Genomic DNA, 19461 nt, shown 5'->3' with positions numbered 1-19461 from the left:
AGGTTACCCCCTCAGTAGGTTGTTAGGTTACCCCCTCAGTAGGTTGTTAGGTTACCCCCTCAGTAGGTTGTTAGGTTACCCCCTCAGTAGGTTGTTAGGTTACCCCCTCAGTAGGTTGTTAGGTTCCTCCTCAGTAGGATGTTAGGTTACCCCCTCAGTAGGTTGTTAGGTTACCCCCTCAGTAGGTTGTTAGGTTACCCCCTCAGTAGGTTGTTAGGTTACCCCCTCAGTAGGTTGTTAGGTTACCCCCTCAGTAGGTTGTTAGGTTACCCCCTCAGTAGGTTGTTAGGTTACCCCCTCAGTAGGTTGTTAGGTTACCCCCTCAGTAGGTTGTTAGGTTACCCCTCAGTAGGTTGTTAGGTTACCCCCTCAGTAGGTTGTTAGGTTCCCCTCACCCCCTCAGTAGGTTGTTAGGTTACCCCCTCAGTAGGTTGTTAGGTTACCCCCTCAGTAGGTTGTTAGTAGGTTGTTAGGTTACCCCCTCAGTAGGTTGTTAGGTTACCCCCTCAGTAGGTTGTTAGGTTACCCCCTCAGTAGGTTGTTAGGTTACCCCCTCAGTAGGTTGTTAGGTTCCTCCTCAGTAGGTTGTTAGGTTACCCCCTCAGTAGGTTGTTAGGTTACCCCCTCAGTAGGTTGTTAGGTTCCCCCTCAGTAGGTCGTTAGGTTCCTCCTCAGTAGGTTGTTAGGTTCCTCCTCAGGGTTGTTAGGTTCCCCCTCAGTAGGTCGTTAGGTTCCTCCTCAGTAGGTTGTTAGGTTCCTCCTCAGTAGGTTGTTAGGTTACCCCCTCAGTAGGTTGTTAGGTTACCCCCTCAGTAGGTTGTTAGGTTCCCCCTCAGTAGGTTGTTAGGTTCCCCCTCAGTAGGTCGTTAGGTTCCTCCTCAGTAGGTCGTTAGGTTCCTCCTCAGTAGGTTGTTAGGTTCTTCCTCAGTAGGTTGTTAGGTTCCTGCTCAGTAGGTTGTTAGGTTCCTGCTCAGTAGGTTGTTAGGTTCCTCCTCAGTAGGTTGTTAGGTTACCCCCTCAGTAGGTTGTTAGGTTCATCCTCAGTAGGTTGTTAGGTTACCCCCTCAGTAGTTACTGGGTAGGTTGTTAGGTTCCTCCTCAGTAGGTTGTTAGGTTCCTGCTCAGTAGGTTGTTAGGTTCCTGCTCAGTAGGTTGTTAGGTTCCTCCTCAGTAGGTTGTTAGGTTCCCCCTCAGTAGGTTGTTAGCTTCCTGCTCGGTAGGTTGTTAGCTTCCTCCTCAGTAGTTAGTGGTTAGGATGTTAGGTTCCTCCTCAGTAGTTAGTGGGTAGGTTGTTAGCTTCCTGCTCGGTAGGTTGTTAGCTTCCTCCTCAGTAGGTTGTTAGGTTCCTGCTCAGTAGGTTGTTAGGTTCCTCCTCAGTAGTTAGTGGGTAGGATGTTAGGTTCCTCCTCAGTAGTTAGTGGGTAGGTTGTTAGGTTCCTCCTCAGTAGTTAGTGGGTAGGTTGTTAGGTTCCTCCTCAGTAGGTTGTTAGGTTCCTCCTCAGTAGGTTGTTAGGTTACTCCTCAGTAGGTTGTTAGGTTACTCCTCAGTAGGTTGTTAGCTTCCTCCTCAGTAGGTTGTTAGGTTCCTCCTCAGTAGGTTGTTAGGTTCCTCCTCAGTAGGTTGTTAGGTTACTCCTCAGTAGGTTGTTAGGTTACTCCTCAGTAGGTTGTTAGCTTCCTCCTCAGTAGGTTGTTAGGTTCCTCCTCAGTAGGTTGTTAGGTTCATCCTCAGTAGGTTGTTAGGTTCCTCCTCAGTAGGTTGTTAGGTTCCTCCTCAGTAGTTAGTGGGTAGGTTGTTAGGTTCCTCCTCAGTAGTTAGTGGGTAGGTTGTTAGCTTCCTGCTCAGTAGGTTGTTAGGTTCCTCCTCAGTAGGTTGTTAGGTTCCTCCTCAGTAGGTTGTTAGGTTACCCCCTCAGTAGGTTGTTAGGTTTCTCCTCAGTAGGTTGTTAGGTTCTTCCTCAGTAGTAAATGGGTAGGTTGTTAGCTTCCTGCTCAGTAGGTTGTTAGGTTCCTCCTCAGTAGGTTGTTAGCTTCCTGCTCAGTAGGTTGTTAGGTTCCTCCTCAGTAGTTAGTGGGTAGGTTGTGAGGTTCCTCCTCAGTAGGTTGTTAGGTTCCTCCTCAGTAGGTTGTTAGGTTCCTCCTCAGTAGTTAGTGGGTAGGATGTTAGGCTCCTCCTCAGTAGTTAGTGGGTAGGATGTTAGGCTCCTCCTCAGTAGTTAGTGGGTAGGTTGTTAGGTTCCTCCTCAGTAGTTAGTGGGTAGGTTGTTAGGTTCCTCCTCAGTAGGTTGTTAGGTTCCTCCTCAGTAGGTTGTTAGGTTCCTCCTCAGTAGGTTGTTAGGTTCCTCCTCAGTAGGTTATTAGGTTACCCCCTCAGTAGGTTGTGAGGTTCCTCCTCAGTAGTTAGTGGGTAGGATGTTAGGTTCCTCCTCAGTAGGTTGTTAGCTTCCTGCTCGGTAGGTTGTTAGGTTCATCCTCAGTAGGTTGTTAGGTTCCTCCTCAGTAGGTTGTTAGGTTCCTCCTCAGTAGGTTGTTAGGTTCCTCCTCAGTAGGTTGTTAGGTTCATCCTCAGTAGGTTGTTAGGTTCCTCCTCAGTAGGTTGTTAGGTTCCTCCTCAGTAGTTAGTGGGTAGGTTGTTAGGTTCCTCCTCAGTAGGTTGTTAGGTTCCTCCTCAGTAGGTTGTTAGGTTCATCCTCAGTAGGTTGTGAGGTTCCTCCTCAGTAGTTAGTGGGTAGGTCGTTAGGTTCCTCCTCAGTAGGTTGTTAGGTTCCTCCTCAGTAGGTTGTTAGGTTGCTCCTCAGTAGGTTGTTAGGTTCCTCCTCAGTAGGTTGTTAGGTTCCTCCTCAGTAGGTTGTTAGGTTCCTCCTCAGTAGGTTGTTAGGTTCCTCCTCAGTAGGTTGTTAGGTTCATCCTCAGTAGGTTGTTAGGTTCCTCCTCAGTAGGTTGTTAGGTTCCTCCTCAGTAGTTAGTGGGTAGGTTGTTAGGTTCCTCCTCAGTAGGTTGTTAGGTTCATCCTCAGTAGGTTGTTAGGTTCATCCTCAGTAGGTTGTTAGGTTCCTCCTCAGTAGGTTGTTAGGTTCCTCCTCAGTAGGTTGTTAGGTTCATCCTCAGTAGGTTGTTAGGTTCCTCCTCAGTAGTTAGTGGGTAGGTTGTTAGGTTCCTCCTCAGTAGGTTGTTAGGTTCCTCCTCAGTAGGTTGTTAGGTTCATCCTCAGTAGGTTGTTAGGTTCCTCCTCAGTAGTTAGTGGGTAGGTTCCTCCTCAGTAGTTAGTGGGTAGGTTGTTAGGTTCCTCCTCAGTAGGTTGTTAGGTTCATCCTCAGTAGGTTGTTAGGTTCATCCTCAGTAGGTTGTTAGGTTCATCCTCAGTAGGTTGTTAGGTTCATCCTCAGTAGGTTGTTAGGTTCCTGCTCAGTAGGTTGTTAGGTTACCCCCTCAGTAGGTTGTTAGGTTCATCCTCAATAGGTTGTTAGCTTCCTGCTCAGTAGGTTGTTAGGTTCCTCCTCAGTAGGTTGTTAGGTTACCCCCTCAGTAGGTTGTTAGGTTCATCCTCAGTAGGTTGTTAGGTTACCCCCTCAGTAGGTTGTTAGGTTACCCCCTCAGTAGGTTGTTAGGTTACCCCCTCAGTAGGTTGTTAGGTTCATCCTCAGTAGGTTGTTAGGTTACCCCCTCAGTAGGTTGTTAGGTTACCCCCTCAGTAGGTTGTTAGGTTCATCCTCATGAGAGCGTGACACACATTCCTTTCTATGTTGGAGTCTACTTTCGTAACTGGAGGGTGTGTGTTGCTTCTCACCACTCTGACTTATCTGAGCATTAGGATTGGGGTTAGGGGTTAGGAATGTGGTTAGGGGTTAGGGGTTAGGAATGTGGTTAGGGGTTAGGATTGGGGTTAGGGTTTAGGGGTTAGGTGTTAGGGGTTAGGAATGTGGTTAGGGGTTAGGATTGGGGTTAGGGGTTAGGATTGGGGTTAGGATTGGGGTTAGGGATTAGGGGTTAGGAATGTGGTTAGGTGTTAGGAATGTGGTTAGGAATGGGGTTAGGGGTTAGGAATGTGGTTAGGGGTTAGGAATGTGGTTAGGGGTTAGGAATGTGGTTAGGGGTTAGGAATGTGGTTAGGGGTTAGGAATGGGGTTAGGAATGTGGTTAGGGGTTAGGATTGGGGTTAGGGGTTAGGATTGGGGTTAGGATTGGGGTTAGGGATTAGGGGTTAGGAATGTGGTTAGGTGTTAGGAATGTGGTTAGGGGTTAGGAATGTGGTTAGGGGTTAGGAATGTGGTTAGGGGTTAGGAATGTGGTTAGGGGTTAGGAATGTGGTTAGGAATGGGGTTAGGAATGTGGTTAGGGGTTAGGAATGTGGTTAGGGGTTAGGAATGTGGTTAGGGGTTAGGAATGTGGTTAGGTGTTAGGAATGTGGTTAGGGGTTAGGAATGTGGTTAGGGGTTAGGAATGTGGTTAGGTGTTAGGAATGTAGTTAGGAGTGTGGTTAGGAATGGGGTTAATTGTTAGGAATGTGGTTAGGAATTTGGGAAGGGTACCAAAAAAATACCTGCAGTATTGAATGCCTTTATGGTTGAGATATTATTACCTATGTTCTCTAAAAATCTGTTTTTGGTTTGGCGTTATAGGGTAATGTATGTAGATTGATGTGGGAAAAGTCAAGTGGTCTGAATTCTTTCTGAATTGACTGTGCTATCAGATATAGGACATGTTAGGAATGTGGTTAGGGGTTAGTTATCAGATATAGGACATGTTAGGAATGTGGTTAGGGGTTAGTTATCAGATATAGGACATGTTAGGAATGTGGTAAGCAGTAAGGACTATCTGTTATTCAATGTGTTTCTATGGGCTAATAGCAGTAAGGACTATCTGTTATTCAATGTGTTTCTATGGGCTAATAGCAGTAAGGACTATCTGTTATTCAATGTGTTTCTATGGGCTAATAGCAGTAAGGACTATCTGTTATTCAATGTGTTTCTATGGGCTAATAGCAGTAAGGACTATCTGTTATTCAATGTGTTTCTATTGGCTAATAGCAGTAAGGCCTATCTGTTATTCAATGTGTTTCTATTGGCTAATAGCAGTAAGGACTATCTGTTATTCAATGTGTTTCTATGGGCTAATAGCAGTAAGGACTATCTGTTATTCAATGTGTTTCTATGGGCTAATAGCAGTAAGGACTATCTGTTATTCAATGTGTTTCTATGGGCTAATAGCAGTAAGGACTTATCTGTTATTCAATGTGTTTCTATGGGCTAATGTGGGTAGCAGTAAGGACTATCTGTTATTCAATGTGTTTCTATGGGCTAATAGCAGTAAGGACTATCTGTTATTCAATGTGTTTCTATTGGCTAATAGCAGTAAGGACTATCTGTTATTCAATGTGTTTCTATTGGCTAATAGCAGTAAGGACTATCTGTTATTCAATGTGTTTCTATTGGCTAATAGCAGTAAGGACTATCTGTTATTCAATGTGTTTCTATTGGCTAATAGCAGTAAGGACTATCTGTTATTCAATGTGTTTCTATTGGCTAATAGCAGTAAGGCCAAATTCAATGTTTCATTTTTTATATATATTTTGTTTTAAACCTTCCTAAAATTCTAAATGAAATAGCTGAATGATACTTGGTTCTGACCATGTTAAAACAATTCCATGTTATCTTAGTTAGAACCTCCCCCAGAGGGTTTTAAGGGGTGTCTTGGTTCTGACCATGTTAAAACAATTCCATGTTATCTTAGTTAGAACCTCCCCCAGAGGGTTTTAAGGGGTGTCTTGGTTCTGACCATGTTAAAACAATTCCATGTTATCTTAGTTAGAACCTCCCCAGAGGGTTTTAAGGGGTGTCTTGGTTCTGACCATGTTAAAACAATTCCATGTTATCTTAGTTAGAACCTCCCCCAGAGGGTTTTAAGGGGTGTCTTGGTTCTGACCATGTTAAAACAATTCCATGTTATCTTAGTTAGAACCTCCCCCAGAGGGTTTTAAGGGGTGTCTTGGTTCTGACCATGTTAAAACAATTCCATGTTATCTTAGTTAGAACCTCCCCCAGAGGGTTTTAAGGGGTGTCTTGGTTCTGACCATGTTAAAACAATTCCATGTTATCTTAGTTAGAACCTCCCCCAGAGGGTTTTAAGGGGTGTCTTGGTTCTGACCATGTTAAAACAATTCCATGTTATCTTAGTTAGAACCTCCCCCAGAGGGTTTTAAGGGGTGTCCGTTATAAAGGTTCAGACTATCGTCTAAAGCATCTGACCAAGAACAAGAAACAATATTTTGTTTCAGCTTTAGTGGAATTTTCCGCTCTGCCTGGCCTTACATTCCTCTTTTGCGTTCTGTATCAAATATTTTTTGAGATAGGCTATAGTAAGTAGGATAATCACTCTGCCCTGCTCCACGAGACGCCGTTCTTTACTGCGGGGCGCCGTTCAAGTAGGAGCATCACTCTGCCCTGCTCCACGAGACGCCGTTCTTTACTGCGGGCGCTATTCAAGTAGGAGCATCACTCTGCCCTGCTCTATGAGACGCTGTTCTTTACTGCGGGGCGCTGTTCAAGTAGGAGCATCACTCTGCCCTGCTCCGTGAGACGCCGTTCTTTACTGCGGGGCGCCGTTCAAGTTCAAATAGGCTGAACCATCATGTCACCATATCATCACCATTGACGATGGCTGTCAATCATTGTCGATAGACGATGCAGTCGTAACATCGCCCCAACTCTGTGGATGACTGTGGCAGGGGCTGTAGTGGGTCTATAATAGAGATCTGTGTGTGTGTCCCCTACTAGGTGAGTCTGTGGATGACTGTGGCAGGGGCTGCAGTGAGTCTATAATAGAGATCTGTGTGTGTGTGTGTGTGTGTGTGTGTGTGTGTGTGTGTGTGTGTCCCCTACTAGGTGAGTCTGTGGATGACTGTGGCAGGGGCTGCAGTGAGTCTATAATAGAGATCTGTGTGTGTGTGTGTGTGTGTGTGTGTGTGTGTGTGTGTGTGTGTGTGTGTGTGTGTGTGTGTCCCTACTAGGTGAGTCTGTGGATGACTGTGGCGGGGGCTGCAGGGAGTCTATAATAGAGATCTGTGTGTGTGTGTGTGTGTGTGTGTCCTCTACTTGGTGAGTCTGTGGATGACTGTGGCGGGGGCTGCAGTGAGTCTATAATAGAGATCTGTGTGTGTGTGTGTGTGTGTGTGTCCTCTACTTGGTGAGTCTGTGGATGACTGTGGCGGGGGCTACAGTGAGTCTATAATAGAGATCTGTGTGTGTGTGTGTGTGTGTGTGTGTGTGTGTGTGTGTGTGTGTGTGTGTGTGTCCTCTACTAGGTGAGTCTGTGGATGACTGTGGCGGGGGCTGCAGTGAGTCTATAATAGAGATCTGTGTGTGTGTGTGTGTGTGTGTGTGTGTGTGTGTGTGTGTGTCCCCTACTAGGTGAGTCTGTGGATGACTGTGGCGGGGGCTGCAGTGAGTCTATAATAGAGATCTGTGTGTGTGTGTGTGTGTGTGTCCTCTACTAGGTGAGTCTGTGGATGACTGTGGCGGGGGCTACAGTGAGTCCATAGCAGAGATGTGTGAGGAGCTCCAGAACGGTCTGACCCCTCTCCTCATCGTGACCCCTAATGGACGAGACGAGTCAGGAGCGAACAGAGACTGTTTCCTGCTCAACCCTGCAGCCAAGTCAGCTCTGCATATGAACATGTTCAGATTCTTAGGTAGGTACCCTCTCCCTCCGCTCCCTGACCCCTGACCCTGCAGCCACTCATATCTGTACTTAACTATGTTCAGATTCTTAGGTAGGTACCCTCTCCCTCCGCTCCCTGACCCCTGACCCCTAACCCTGCAGCCACTCATATCTGTACTTAACTATGTTAAGATTCTTAGGTAGGTACCCTCTCCCTCCGCTCCCTGACCCCTGACCCCTAACCCTGCAGCCACTCATATCTGTACTTAACTATGTTCAGATTCTTAGGTAGGTACCCTCTCCCTCTGCGACCTAACCCCTGACCCCTCACCCTGCAGCCAAGTCAGCTCTGTACCTAACTATGTTCAGATTCCTGGGGGAAGTATAGCCCTAAAACAGGGCTCTCCAACCCTGTTCCTGGAGAGAGACCCTCCAGTAGGTTTACACTCCAACCCTGTTCCTGGAGACAGACCCTCCTGTATGTTTTAACTCCTGAAATGTCGGTTAATGGCTCAGCACTACCATCCGGGCAGTTCGTCCTCAGTCTCAACCCTAACCCAGTCTAATAGAGATGTAAAACGTTTGACCTCTGTCATTGCCAACAAAAGGTAAATAACAAAGTTTTGAGATAAACTTTTGTTATTGACCAAATACTTATTTTCCACCATAATTTGCAAATAAATTCATTAAACATCCTACAATGTGATATGTCTGTCATAGTTGAAGTGTACCTATGATGAAAATTACAGGCCTCTCTCATCTTTTTAAGTGGGAGAACTTGCACAATTGGTGGCTGACTAAATACTTTCTTGCCCCACTGTATCTCTGTCCTGTATCTCTGTCCTGTATCTCTGTCTCAACCCTGACCCAGTCTAATGGAGATCTCTGTCCTGTATCTCTGTCTCAACCCTAACCCAGTCTAATGGAGATCTCTGTCCTGTATCTCTGTCTCAACTCTAACCCAGTCTAATGGAGATCTCTGTCCTTTATCTCTGTCTCAACCCTAACCCAGTCTAATGGAGATCTCTGTCCTGTATCTCTGTCTCAACCCTAACCCAGTCTAATGGAGATCTCTGTCTCAACCCTAACCCAGTCTAATGGAGATCTCTGTCCCGTATCTCTGTCTCAACCCTAACCCAGTCTAATGGAGATCTCTGTCCTGTATCTCTGTCTCAACCCTAACCCAGTCTAATGGAGATCTCTGTCTCAACCCTAACCCAGTCTAATGGAGATCTCTGTCCTGTATCTCTGTCTCAACCCTAACCCAGTCTAATGGAGATCTCTGTCTCAACCCTAACCCAGTCTAATGGAGATCTCTGTCCTGTATCTCTGTCTCAACCCTAACCCAGTCTAATGGAGATCTCTGTCCCGTAGGAGTGCTCCTGGGCATAGCCATCCGTACCGGATCCCCTCTCAGTCTCAACCTGGCTGAACCTGTCTGGAAACAGCTGGCTGGGATGAACCTCACCATCGCTGACCTTAGTGAGGTACTGTACCTGCACTGTCTGCTCGTGTGTGTCTGTGTTGAATATCAGTAAGTTCAGGACTTAGTTAGAAGTGTGTGTGTGTTGGGAGGGAGGGGTGCTGTGGGAGGGAGGGAGGGGTGCTGTGTGTGTGTTGGGAGGGAGGGGTGCTGTGGGAGGGAGGGAGGGGTGCTGTGTGTGTGTTGGGAGGGAGGGGTGCTGTGGGAGGGAGGGAGGGGTGCTGTGGGAGGGAGGGAGGGGTGCTGTGTGAGTGTTGGGAGGGGGGGTGCTGTGTGAGTGTTGGGAGGGAGGGGTGCTGTGGGAGTGTTGGGAGGGTGCTGTGGGAGGGTTGGGAGGGGTGCTGTGGGAGGGAGGGAGGGAGGGGTGCTGTGGGAGGGAGGGAGGGGTGCTGTGGGAGGGAGGGAGGGTGCTGTGGGAGTGAGGGAGGGAGGGGTGCTGTGGGAGGGGTGCTGTGGGAGGGAGGGGTGCTGTGTGTGTGTTGGGAGGGAGGGAGGGGGTGCTGTGTGTGTGTTGGGAGGGAGGGAGGGGTGCTGTGTGTGTGTTGGGAGGGAGGGAGGGAGGGAGGGGTGCTGTGTGTGTGTTGGGAGGGAGGGAGGGAGGGGTGCTGTGTGTGTGTTGGGAGGGAGGGGGGAGGGAGGGGTGCTGTGTGTGTGTTGGGAGGGAGGGGTGCTGTGTGTGTGTTGGGAGGGAGGTGTTGGGAGGGAGGGGTGCTGTGTGTGTGTTGGGAGGGAGGGATGGAGGGGTGCTGTGTGTGTGTTGGGAGGGAGGGGTGCTGCGCTCTGACTGTGTTGACTACATTACCTTCTACTGTAGTTAGGCTGGGTTATAGTGTTGACTACATTACCTTCTACTGTAGTTAACAGGCTGGGTTATAGTGTTGACTACATTACCTTCTACTGTAGTTAACAGGCTGGGTTATAGTGTTGACTACATTACCTTCTACTGTAGTTAACAGGCTGGGTTATAGTGTTGACTACATTACCTTCTACTGTAGTTAACAGGCTGGGTTATGGTGTTGACTACATTACCTTCTACTGTAGTTAGGCTGGGTTATGGTGTTGACTACATTACCTTCTACTGTAGTTAACAGGCTGGGTTATAGTGTTGACTACATTACCTTCTACTGTAGTTAACAGGCTGGGTTACAGTGTTGACTACATTACCTTCTACTGTAGTTAACAGGCTGGGTTATAGTGTTGACTACATTACCTTCTACTGTAGTTAACAGGCTGGGTTATGGTGTTGACTACATTACCTTCTACTGTAGTTAACAGGCTGGGTTACAGTGTTGACTACATTACCTTCTACTGTAGTTAACAGGCTGGGTTATAGTGTTGACTACATTACCTTCTACTGTAGTTAACAGGCTGGGTTACAGTGTTGACTACATTACCTTCTACTGTAGTTAACAGGCTGGGTTATAGTGTTGACTACATTACCTTCTACTGTAGTTAACAGGCTGGGTTACAGTGTTGACTACATTACCTTCTACTGTAGTTAACAGGCTGGGTTATAGTGTTGACTACATTACCTTCTACTGTAGTTAACAGGCTGGGTTATAGTGTTGACTACATTACTTTCTACTGTAGTTAACAGGCTGGGTTATAGTGTTGACTACATTACCTTCTACTGTAGTTAGGCTGGGTTATAGTGTTGACTACATTACCTTCTACTGTAGTTAACAGGCTGGGTTATAGTGTTGACTACATGTACCTTCTACTGTAGTTAACAGGCTGGGTTATGGTGTTGACTACATTACCTTCTACTGTAGTTAACAGGCTGGGTTATGGTGTTGACTACATTACCTTCTACTGTAATTGTATTTGCAAAGGTTATTCAAAAGGTCTTAACAAGCCATTTAGCCGGTCAAGTCGAATTCTGCAGATACCCTCTAATGACAGTTAAAAAGGTCTTTAGTCAAGATTTCCCACAATTCAGTTCATATTACTATATTGTGTGTCTGTGTATACGCCCCATCTTCAGCCTTGGTGCTTTTTGTGTGACTGTGTGTGAGAGACTAGTGTGTACTGTGGTACCGTGTGACTGTGTGTGAGAGACTAGTGTGTACTGTGGTACCGTGTGACTGTGTGAGAGACTAGTGTGTACTGTGGTACCGTGTGACTGTGTGAGAGACTAGTGTGTACTGTGGTACCGGTTGACTGTGTGTTAGAGACTAGTGTGTACTGTGGTACCGTGTGACTGTGTGTGAGAGACTAGTGTGTACTGTGGTACCGTGTGACTGTGTGAGAGACTAGTGTGTACTGTGGTACCGTGTGACTGTGTGAGAGACTAGTGTGTACTGTGGTACCGGTTGACTGTGTGTTAGAGACTAGTGTGTACTGTGTGACTGTGTGTGAGAGACTAGTGTGTACTGTGGTACCGTGTGACTGTGTGTTAGAGACTAGTGTGTACTGTGGTACCGTGTGAGAGACTAGTGTGTACTGTGGTACTGTGTGTGAGGGACTAGTGTGTACTGTGGTACCGTGTGACTGTGTGTGAGAGACTAGTGTGTACTGTGGTACCGTGTGACTGTGTGTTAGAGACTAGTGTGTACTGTGGTACCGTGTGACTGTGTGAGAGACTAGTGTGTACTGTGGTACCGGTTGACTGTGTGTTAGAGACTAGTGTGTACTGTGGTACCGTGTGACTGTGTGTGAGAGACTAGTGTGTACTGTGGTACCGTGTGCTTGTTGTGTGACTGTGTGTGAGAGACTAGTGTGTACTGTGGTACCGTGTGACTGTGTGTGAGAGACTAGTGTGTACTGTGGTACCGTGTGACTGTGTGTGAGAGACTAGTGTGTACTGTGGTACCGTGTGCTTGTTGTGTGACTGTGTGTGAGAGACTAGTGTGTACTGTGGTACCGTGTGACTGTGTGAGAGACTAGTGTGTACTGTGGTACCGGTTGACTGTGTGTTAGAGACTAGTGTGTACTGTGGTACCGTGTGACTGTGTGTGAGAGACTAGTGTGTACTGTGGTACCGTGTGACTGTGTGTGAGAGACTAGTGTGTACTGTGGTACCGTGTGACTGTGTGAGAGACTAGTGTGTACTGTGGTACCGTGTGAGAGACTAGTGTGTACTGTGGTACTGTGTGTGAGGGACTAGTGTGTACTGTGGTACCGTGTGACTGTGTGTGAGAGACTAGTGTGTACTGTGGTACCGTGTGACTGTGTGTTAGAGACTAGTGTGTACTGTGGTACCGTGTGACTGTGTGAGAGACTAGTGTGTACTGTGGTACCGGTTGACTGTGTGTTAGAGACTAGTGTGTACTGTGGTACCGTGTGACTGTGTGTGAGAGACTAGTGTGTACTGTGGTACCGTGTGCTTGTTGTGTGACTGTGTGTGAGAGACTAGTGTGTACTGTGGTACCGTGTGACTGTGTGTGAGAGACTAGTGTGTACTGTGGTACCGTGTGACTGTGTGTGAGAGACTAGTGTGTACTGTGGTACCGTGTGCTTGTTGTGTGACTGTGTGAGAGACTAGTGTGTACTGTGGTACCGTGTGACTGTGTGAGAGACTAGTGTGTACTGTGGTACCGGTTGACTGTGTGTTAGAGACTAGTGTGTACTGTGGTACCGTGTGACTGTGTGTGAGAGACTAGTGTGTACTGTGGTACCGTGTGCTTGTTGTGTGACTGTGTGTGAGAGACTAGTGTGTACTGTGGTACCGTGTGACTGTGTGTGAGAGACTAGTGTGTACTGTGGTACCGTGTGACTGTGTGTGAGAGACTAGTGTGTACTGTGGTACCGTGTGCTTGTTGTGTGACTGTGTGTGAGAGACTAGTGTGTACTGTGGTACCGTGTGACTGTGTGTGAGAGACTAGTGTGTACTGTGGTACCGTGTGACTGTGTGTGAGAGACTAGTGTGTACTGTGGTACCGTGTGACTGTGTGTGAGAGACTAGTGTGTACTGTGGTACCGTGTGCTTGTTGTGTGACTGTGTGTGAGAGACTAGTGTGTACTGTGGTACCGTGTGCTTGTTGTGTGACTGTGTGTGAGAGACTAGTGTGTACTGTGGTACCGTGTGACTGTGTGTTAGAGACTAGTGTGTACTGTGGTACCGTGTTGACTGTGTGTTAGAGACTAGTGTGTACTGTGGTACCGTGTGACTGTGTGTGAGAGACTAGTGTGTACTGTGGTACCGTGTGACTGTGTGTGAGAGACTAGTGTGTACTGTGGTACCGTGTGACTGTGTGTGAGAGACTAGTGTGTACTGTGGTACCGTGTGCTTGTTGTGTGACTGTGTGTGAGAGACTAGTGTGTACTGTGGTACCGTGTGCTTGTTGTGTGACTGTGTGTGAGAGACTAGTGTGTACTGTGGTACCGTGTGACTGTGTGTGAGAGACTAGTGTGTACTGTGGTACCGTGTGACTGTGTGTGAGAGACTAGTGTGTACTGTGGTACCGTGTTACTGTGTGTGAGAGACTAGTGTGTACTGTGGTACCGTGTGACTGTGTGTTAGAGACTAGTGTGTACTGTGGTACCGTGTGACTGTGTGTGAGAGACTAGTGTGTACTGTGGTACCGTGTGACTGTGTGTTAGAGACTAGTGTGTACTGTGGTACCGTGTGACTGTGTGTTAGAGACTAGTGTGTACTGTGGTACCGTGTGACTGTGTGTTAGAGACTAGTGTGTACTGTGGTACCGTGTGACTGTGTGTTAGAGACTAGTGTGTACTGTGGTACCGTGTGACTGTGTGTGAGAGACTAGTGTGTACTGTGGTACCGTGTGACTGTGTGTGAGAGACTAGTGTGTACTGTGGTACCGTGTGACTGTGTGTGAGAGACTAGTGTGTACTGTGGTACCGTGTGACTGTGTGTGTGACTGTGTGTGAGAGACTAGTGTGTACTGTGGTACCGTGTGACTGTGTGTGAGAGACTAGTGTGTACTGTGGTACCGTGTGACTGTGTGTTTTATTTTATTTTATTTATTTATTTCACCTTTATTTAACCAGGGAGGCTAGTTGAGAACAAGTTCTCATTTCCAACTGAGACCTGGCCAAGATAAAGCATAGCAGTGTGAACAGACAACACAGAGTTACACATGGAGTAAACAATTAACAAGTCAATAATACAGTAGAAAAAGGAGAGTCTATATACAATGTGTGCAAAAGGCATGAGGTAGGCGAATAATTACAATTTTGCAGATTAACACTGGGGTGATAAATGATCAGATGGTCATGTACAGGTAGAGATATTGGTGTGCAAAAGAGCAGAAAAGTAAATAAATAAATAAAAAAAACAGTATAAAAACAGTATGGGAATGAGGTAGGTGAAAATGGGTGGGCTATTTACCAATAGACTATGTACAGCTGCAGCGATCGGTTAGCTGCTTGGATAGCTGATGTTTGAAGTTGGTGAGGGAGATAAAAGTCTCCAACTTCAGCGATTTTTGCAGTTCGTTCCAGTCACAGGCAGCAGAGTACTGGAACGTAAGGCGGCCAAATGAGGTATTGGCTTTAGGGATGATCAGTGAGATACACCTGCTGGAGCGCGTGCTACGGGTGGGTGTTGCCATCGTGACCAGTGAACTGAGATAAGGCGGAGCTTTACCTAGCATGGACTTGTAGATGACCTAGAGCCAGTGGGTCTGGCGACGAATATGTAGCGAGGGCCAGCCGACTAGAGCATACAAGTCGCAGTGGTGGGTGGTATAAGGTGCTTTGGTGACAAAACGGATGGCACTATGATAGACTGCATCCAGTTTGCTGAGTAGAGTGTTGGAAGCCATTTTGTAGATGACATCGCCGAAATCGAGGATCGGTAGGATAGTCAGTTTTACTAGGGTAAGCTTGGCGGCGTGAGTGAAGGAGGCTTTGTTGCGGAATAGAAAGCCGACTCTTGATTTGATTGTCGATTGGAGATGTTTGATATGAGTCTGGAAGGAGAGTTTACAGTCTAGCCAGACACCTAGGTACTTATAGATGTCCACATATTCAAGGTCGGAACCATCCAGGGTGGTGATGCTAGTCGGGCATGCGGGTGCAGGCAGCGATCGGTTGAAAAGCATGCATTTGGTTTTACTCGCGTTTAAGAGCAGTTGGAGGCCACGGAAGGAGAGTTGTATGGCATTGACACTCGTTTGGAGGTTAGATAGCACAGTGTCCAAGGAAGGAAGTATACAGAATGTTGTCGTCTGTGTAGAGGTGGATCAGGGAATCGCCCGCAGCAAGAGCAACATCATTGATATATACAGAGAAAAGAGTCGGCCCGAGAATTGAACCCTGTGGCACCCCCATAGAGACTGCCAGAGGACCGGACAGCATGCCCTCCGATTTGACACACTGAACTCTGTCTGCAAAGTAGTTGGTGAACCAGGCAAGGCAGTCATCCGAGAAACCGAGGCTATTGAGTCTGCCGATAAGAATATGGTGTGAGAGACTAGTGTGTACTGTGGTACCGTGTGACTGTGTGTGAGAGACTAGTGTGTACTGTGGTACCGTGTGACTGTGTGTTAGAGACTAGTGTGTACTGTGGTACCGTGTGACTGTGTGTGAGAGACTAGTGTGTACTGTGGTACCGTGTGACTGTGTGTTAGAGACTAGTGTGTACTGTGGTACCGTGTGACTGTGTGTGAGAGACTAGTGTGTACTGTGGTACCGTGTGACTGTGTGTTAGAGACTAGTGTGTACTGTGGTACCGTGTGACTGTGTGTTAGAGACTAGTGTGTACTGTGGTACCGTGTGACTGTGTGAGAGACTAGTGTGTACTGTGGTACCGTGTGACTGTGCGTTAGAGACTAGTGTGTACTGTGGTACCGTGTGCATCTCTTCTGCGTCCACGCTGTAATCATGAGATTCTGGAACGTGTTCAGCCTGACCGTGATACAGGAAGAGGCTGTTTCCTCACAAAGCCTCTGTTGTCACGCGGGTTAGCCCCAAAGCTTTACTGAAGGTTACACAGGAATTTACCCAGCGCCAGAATACAGCCATAGAGCCTCACTCAGTCATACTGTGTATACACTCTGATAGTAATCAGAGAGGACTCACATGCAAAATGTGAGTTATCACTTTCACTTAAAAACAATGTCAAAAATGCATTCCTCTCCTAAGAGCCGACTCCCATGAGATTCCCGTTCAAGGTCTCCTAGACTGTAGAGATGGACAGTCAAGTGAAAAACACAAATTTAGATGGAAAACACATACGACTAAAGGCAAAGGCCACTGGTCTTTTCTCGTGTACTTCTCTTCCTCTTCAGGTGGATAAAGACTTTATACCTGGCCTGATGTACATCAGAGACAACGAGGCCACGGCTGAGGAGTTTGAGGGCATGACTCTCCCCTTCACAGTCCCTAACGCCAGCGGACAGGATATCCAGCTCAGCTCTAAATACTCCCACATCACCCTGGAGAACAGGGCCGAGTATGTCCGCCTCGCCATCAACTACAGGTGAAAACAACTACATATATATCACCAGTGTTCCCTCTAAACTGGGTGCTACTGATTACCAGTGTTCCCTCTAAACTGGGTGCTACCGATCACCAGTGTTCCCTCTAAACTGGGTGCTACTGATCACCAATGTTCCCTCTAAACTGGGTGCTACTGATTACCAGTGTTCCCTCTAAACTGGGTGCTACTGATTACCAGTGTTCCCTCTAAACTGGGTGCTACTGATTACCAGTGTTCCCTCTAAACTGGGTGCTACTGATTACCAGTGTTCCCTCTAAACTGGGTGCTACTGATTACCAGTGTTCCCTCTAAACTGGGTGCTACTGATCACCAATGTTCCCTCTAAACTGGGTGCTACTGATTACCAGTGTTCCCTCTAAACTGGGTGCTACTGATCACCAGAGTGTGTAGTCTGTCCTCCGGAGTGTGTGTGTAGTCTGTCCTCCAGAGTGTGTAGTGTGTGTGTAGTCTGTCCTCCAGAGTGTGTGTGTGTAGTCTGTCCTCCAGAGTGTGTGTAGTCTGTCCTCCAGAGTGTTGTGTGTAGTCTGTCCTCCAGAGTGTGTAGTCTGTCCTCCGGAGTGTGTGTGTAGTCTGTCCTCCAGAGTGTGTGTGTAGTCTGTCCTCCAGAGTGTGTGTGTAGTCTGTCCTCCAGAGTGTGTAGTGTGTGTGTAGTCTGTCCTCCAGAGTGTGTGTGTAGTCTGTCCTCCAGAGTGTGTGTGTAGTCTGTCCTCCAGAGTGTGTGTGTAGTCTGTCCTCCAGAGTGTTGTGTGTAGTCTGTCCTCCAGAGTGTGTGTGTAGTCTGTCCTCCAGAGTGTGTGTGTAGTCTGTCCTCCAGAGTGTGTGTGTAGTCTGTCCTCCAGAGTGTGTAGTCTGTCCTCCAGAGTGTTGTGTGTAGTCTGTCCTCCAGAGTGTGTGTGTAGTCTGTCCTCCAGAGTGTGTGTGTAGTCTGTCCTCCAGAGTGTTGTGTGTAGTCTGTCCTCCAGAGTGTGTAGTCTGTCCTCCAGAGTGTGTGTGTAGTCTGTCCTCCAGAGTGTGTAGTGTGTGTGTAGTCTGTCCTCCAGAGTGTGTGTGTAGTCTGTCCTCCAGAGTGTTGTGTGTAGTCTGTCCTCCAGAGTGTGTGTGTAGTCTGTCCTCCAGAGTGTGTGTGTAGTCTGTCCTCCAGAGTGTGTGTGTAGTCTGTCCTCCAGAGTGTGTGTGTAGTCTGTCCTCCAGAGTGTGTGTGTAGTCTGTCCTCCAGAGTGTTGTGTGTAGTCTGTCTGTCCTCCAGAGTGTGTGTGTAGTCTGTCCTCCAGAGTGTGTGTGTAGTCTGTCCTCCAGAGTGTGTGTGTAGTCTGTCCTCCAGAGTGTTGTGTGTAGTCTGTCCTCCAGAGTGTGTAGTCTGTCCTCCAGAGTGTGTGTGTAGTCTGTCCTCCAGAGTGTGTGTGTAGTCTGTCCTCCAGAGTGTTGTGTGTAGTCTGTCCTCCAGAGTGTGTAGTCTGTCCTCCAGAGTGTGTGTAGTCTGTCCTCCAGAGTGTGTAGTGTGTGTGTAGTCTGTCCTCCAGAGTGTGTGTGTAGTCTGTCCTCCAGAGTGTTGTGTGTAGTCTGTCCTCCAGAGTGTGTAGTCTGTCCTCCAGAGTGTGTGTGTAGTCTGTCCTCCAGAGTGTGTAGTGTGTGTGTAGTCTGTCCTCCAGAGTGTGTGTGTAGTCTGTCCTCCAGTGTTGTGTGTAGTCTGTCCTCCAGAGTGTGTGTGTAGTCTGTCCTCCAGAGTGTGTGTGTAGTCTGTCCTCCAGAGTGTGTGTGTAGTCTGTCCTCCAGAGTGTGTGTGTGTAGTCTGTCCTCCAGTGTGTGTGTAGTCTGTCCTCCAGAGTGTGTGTGTAGTCTGTCCTCCAGAGTGTTGTGTGTAGTCTGTCCTCCAGAGTGTGTGTAGTCTGTCCTCCAGAGTGTGTGTGTAGTCTGTCCTCCAGAGTGTGTGTGTAGTCTGTCCTCCAGAGTGTGTGTGTGTAGTCTGTCCTCCAGAGTGTGTGTGTAGTCTGTCCTCCAGAGTGTTGTAGTGTCCTCCAGAGTCTGTCCCTCCAGAGTGTGTGTAGTCTGTCCTCCAGAGTGTGTAGTGTGTGTAGTCTGTCCTCCAGAGTGTGTGTAGTCTGTCCTCCAGAGTGTGTGTGTAGTCTGTCCTCCAGAGTGTGTGTGTAGTCTGTCCTCCAGAGTGTTGTGTGTAGTCTGTCCTCCAGAGTGTGTAGTCTGTCCTCCAGAGTGTGTGTAGTCTGTCCTCCAGAGTGTGTAGTGTGTGTGTAGTCTGTCCTCCAGAGTGTTGTGTGTAGTCTGTCCTCCAGAGTGTGTGTGTGTAGTCTGTCCTCCAGAGTGTGTAGTCTGTCCTCCAGAGTGTGTGTGTAGTCTGTCCTCCAGAGTGTGTGTGTAGTCTGTCCTCCAGAGTGTGTGTGTAGTCTGTCCTCCAGAGTGTGTGTGTAGTCTGTCCTCCAGAGTGTGTAGTCTGTCCTCCAGAGTGTGTGTGTTTTGTGTGTCTCTTCAAGTAGGGCTGAGAATTACCAGGGACCTCACAATATATCACTTAGGTGCCGATACTGATATGAATATTTTTTTTAAATAAATTAATACCTGGAATCACGTATCAAAATAATCGTCCAAAACTACACTGAACCAAAATAGAAGCGCAACATGCAACAATCTCATGTTTTATTGACTCACATTTCATAGAAGGAAATCAGTCAAATGAAATACATTCATTAGGTCCTAATCTATGGAGGTCACATGACTGGGAATACATTCATTAGGTCCTAATCTATGGAGTCACATGACTGGGAATACATTCATTAGGTCCTAATCTATGGAGGTCACATGACTGGGAATACATTCATTAAACCCTAATCTATGGATGTCACATGACTGGGAATACATTCATTAGGTCCTAATCTATGGAGGTCACATGACTGGGAATACA

General features: G+C 47.4%; 1 protein-coding gene across 1 annotated transcript in view; it reads left to right on the top strand.

The window, feature by feature from the left end:
• The window catches only part of herc2 (HECT and RLD domain containing E3 ubiquitin protein ligase 2), a 326293-nt gene that overhangs the window by 289129 nt on the left and 17703 nt on the right, over positions 1-19461 (top strand). The window contains 3 exon segments of the mRNA XM_065008536.1: positions 7493-7687; positions 9031-9143; positions 16336-16526. Of these exon segments, the coding sequence (XP_064864608.1) occupies positions 7493-7687; positions 9031-9143; positions 16336-16526 (499 nt within the window).

The sequence above is a fragment of the Oncorhynchus nerka genome, linkage group LG24 (assembly GCF_034236695.1).
Source record: "Oncorhynchus nerka isolate Pitt River linkage group LG24, Oner_Uvic_2.0, whole genome shotgun sequence".
In the NCBI taxonomy this organism is placed as follows: domain Eukaryota; kingdom Metazoa; phylum Chordata; class Actinopteri; order Salmoniformes; family Salmonidae; genus Oncorhynchus; species Oncorhynchus nerka.
Note: the sequence above shows the minus strand (reverse complement) of the source record. Positions and strands in the feature narration are given on the sequence as shown.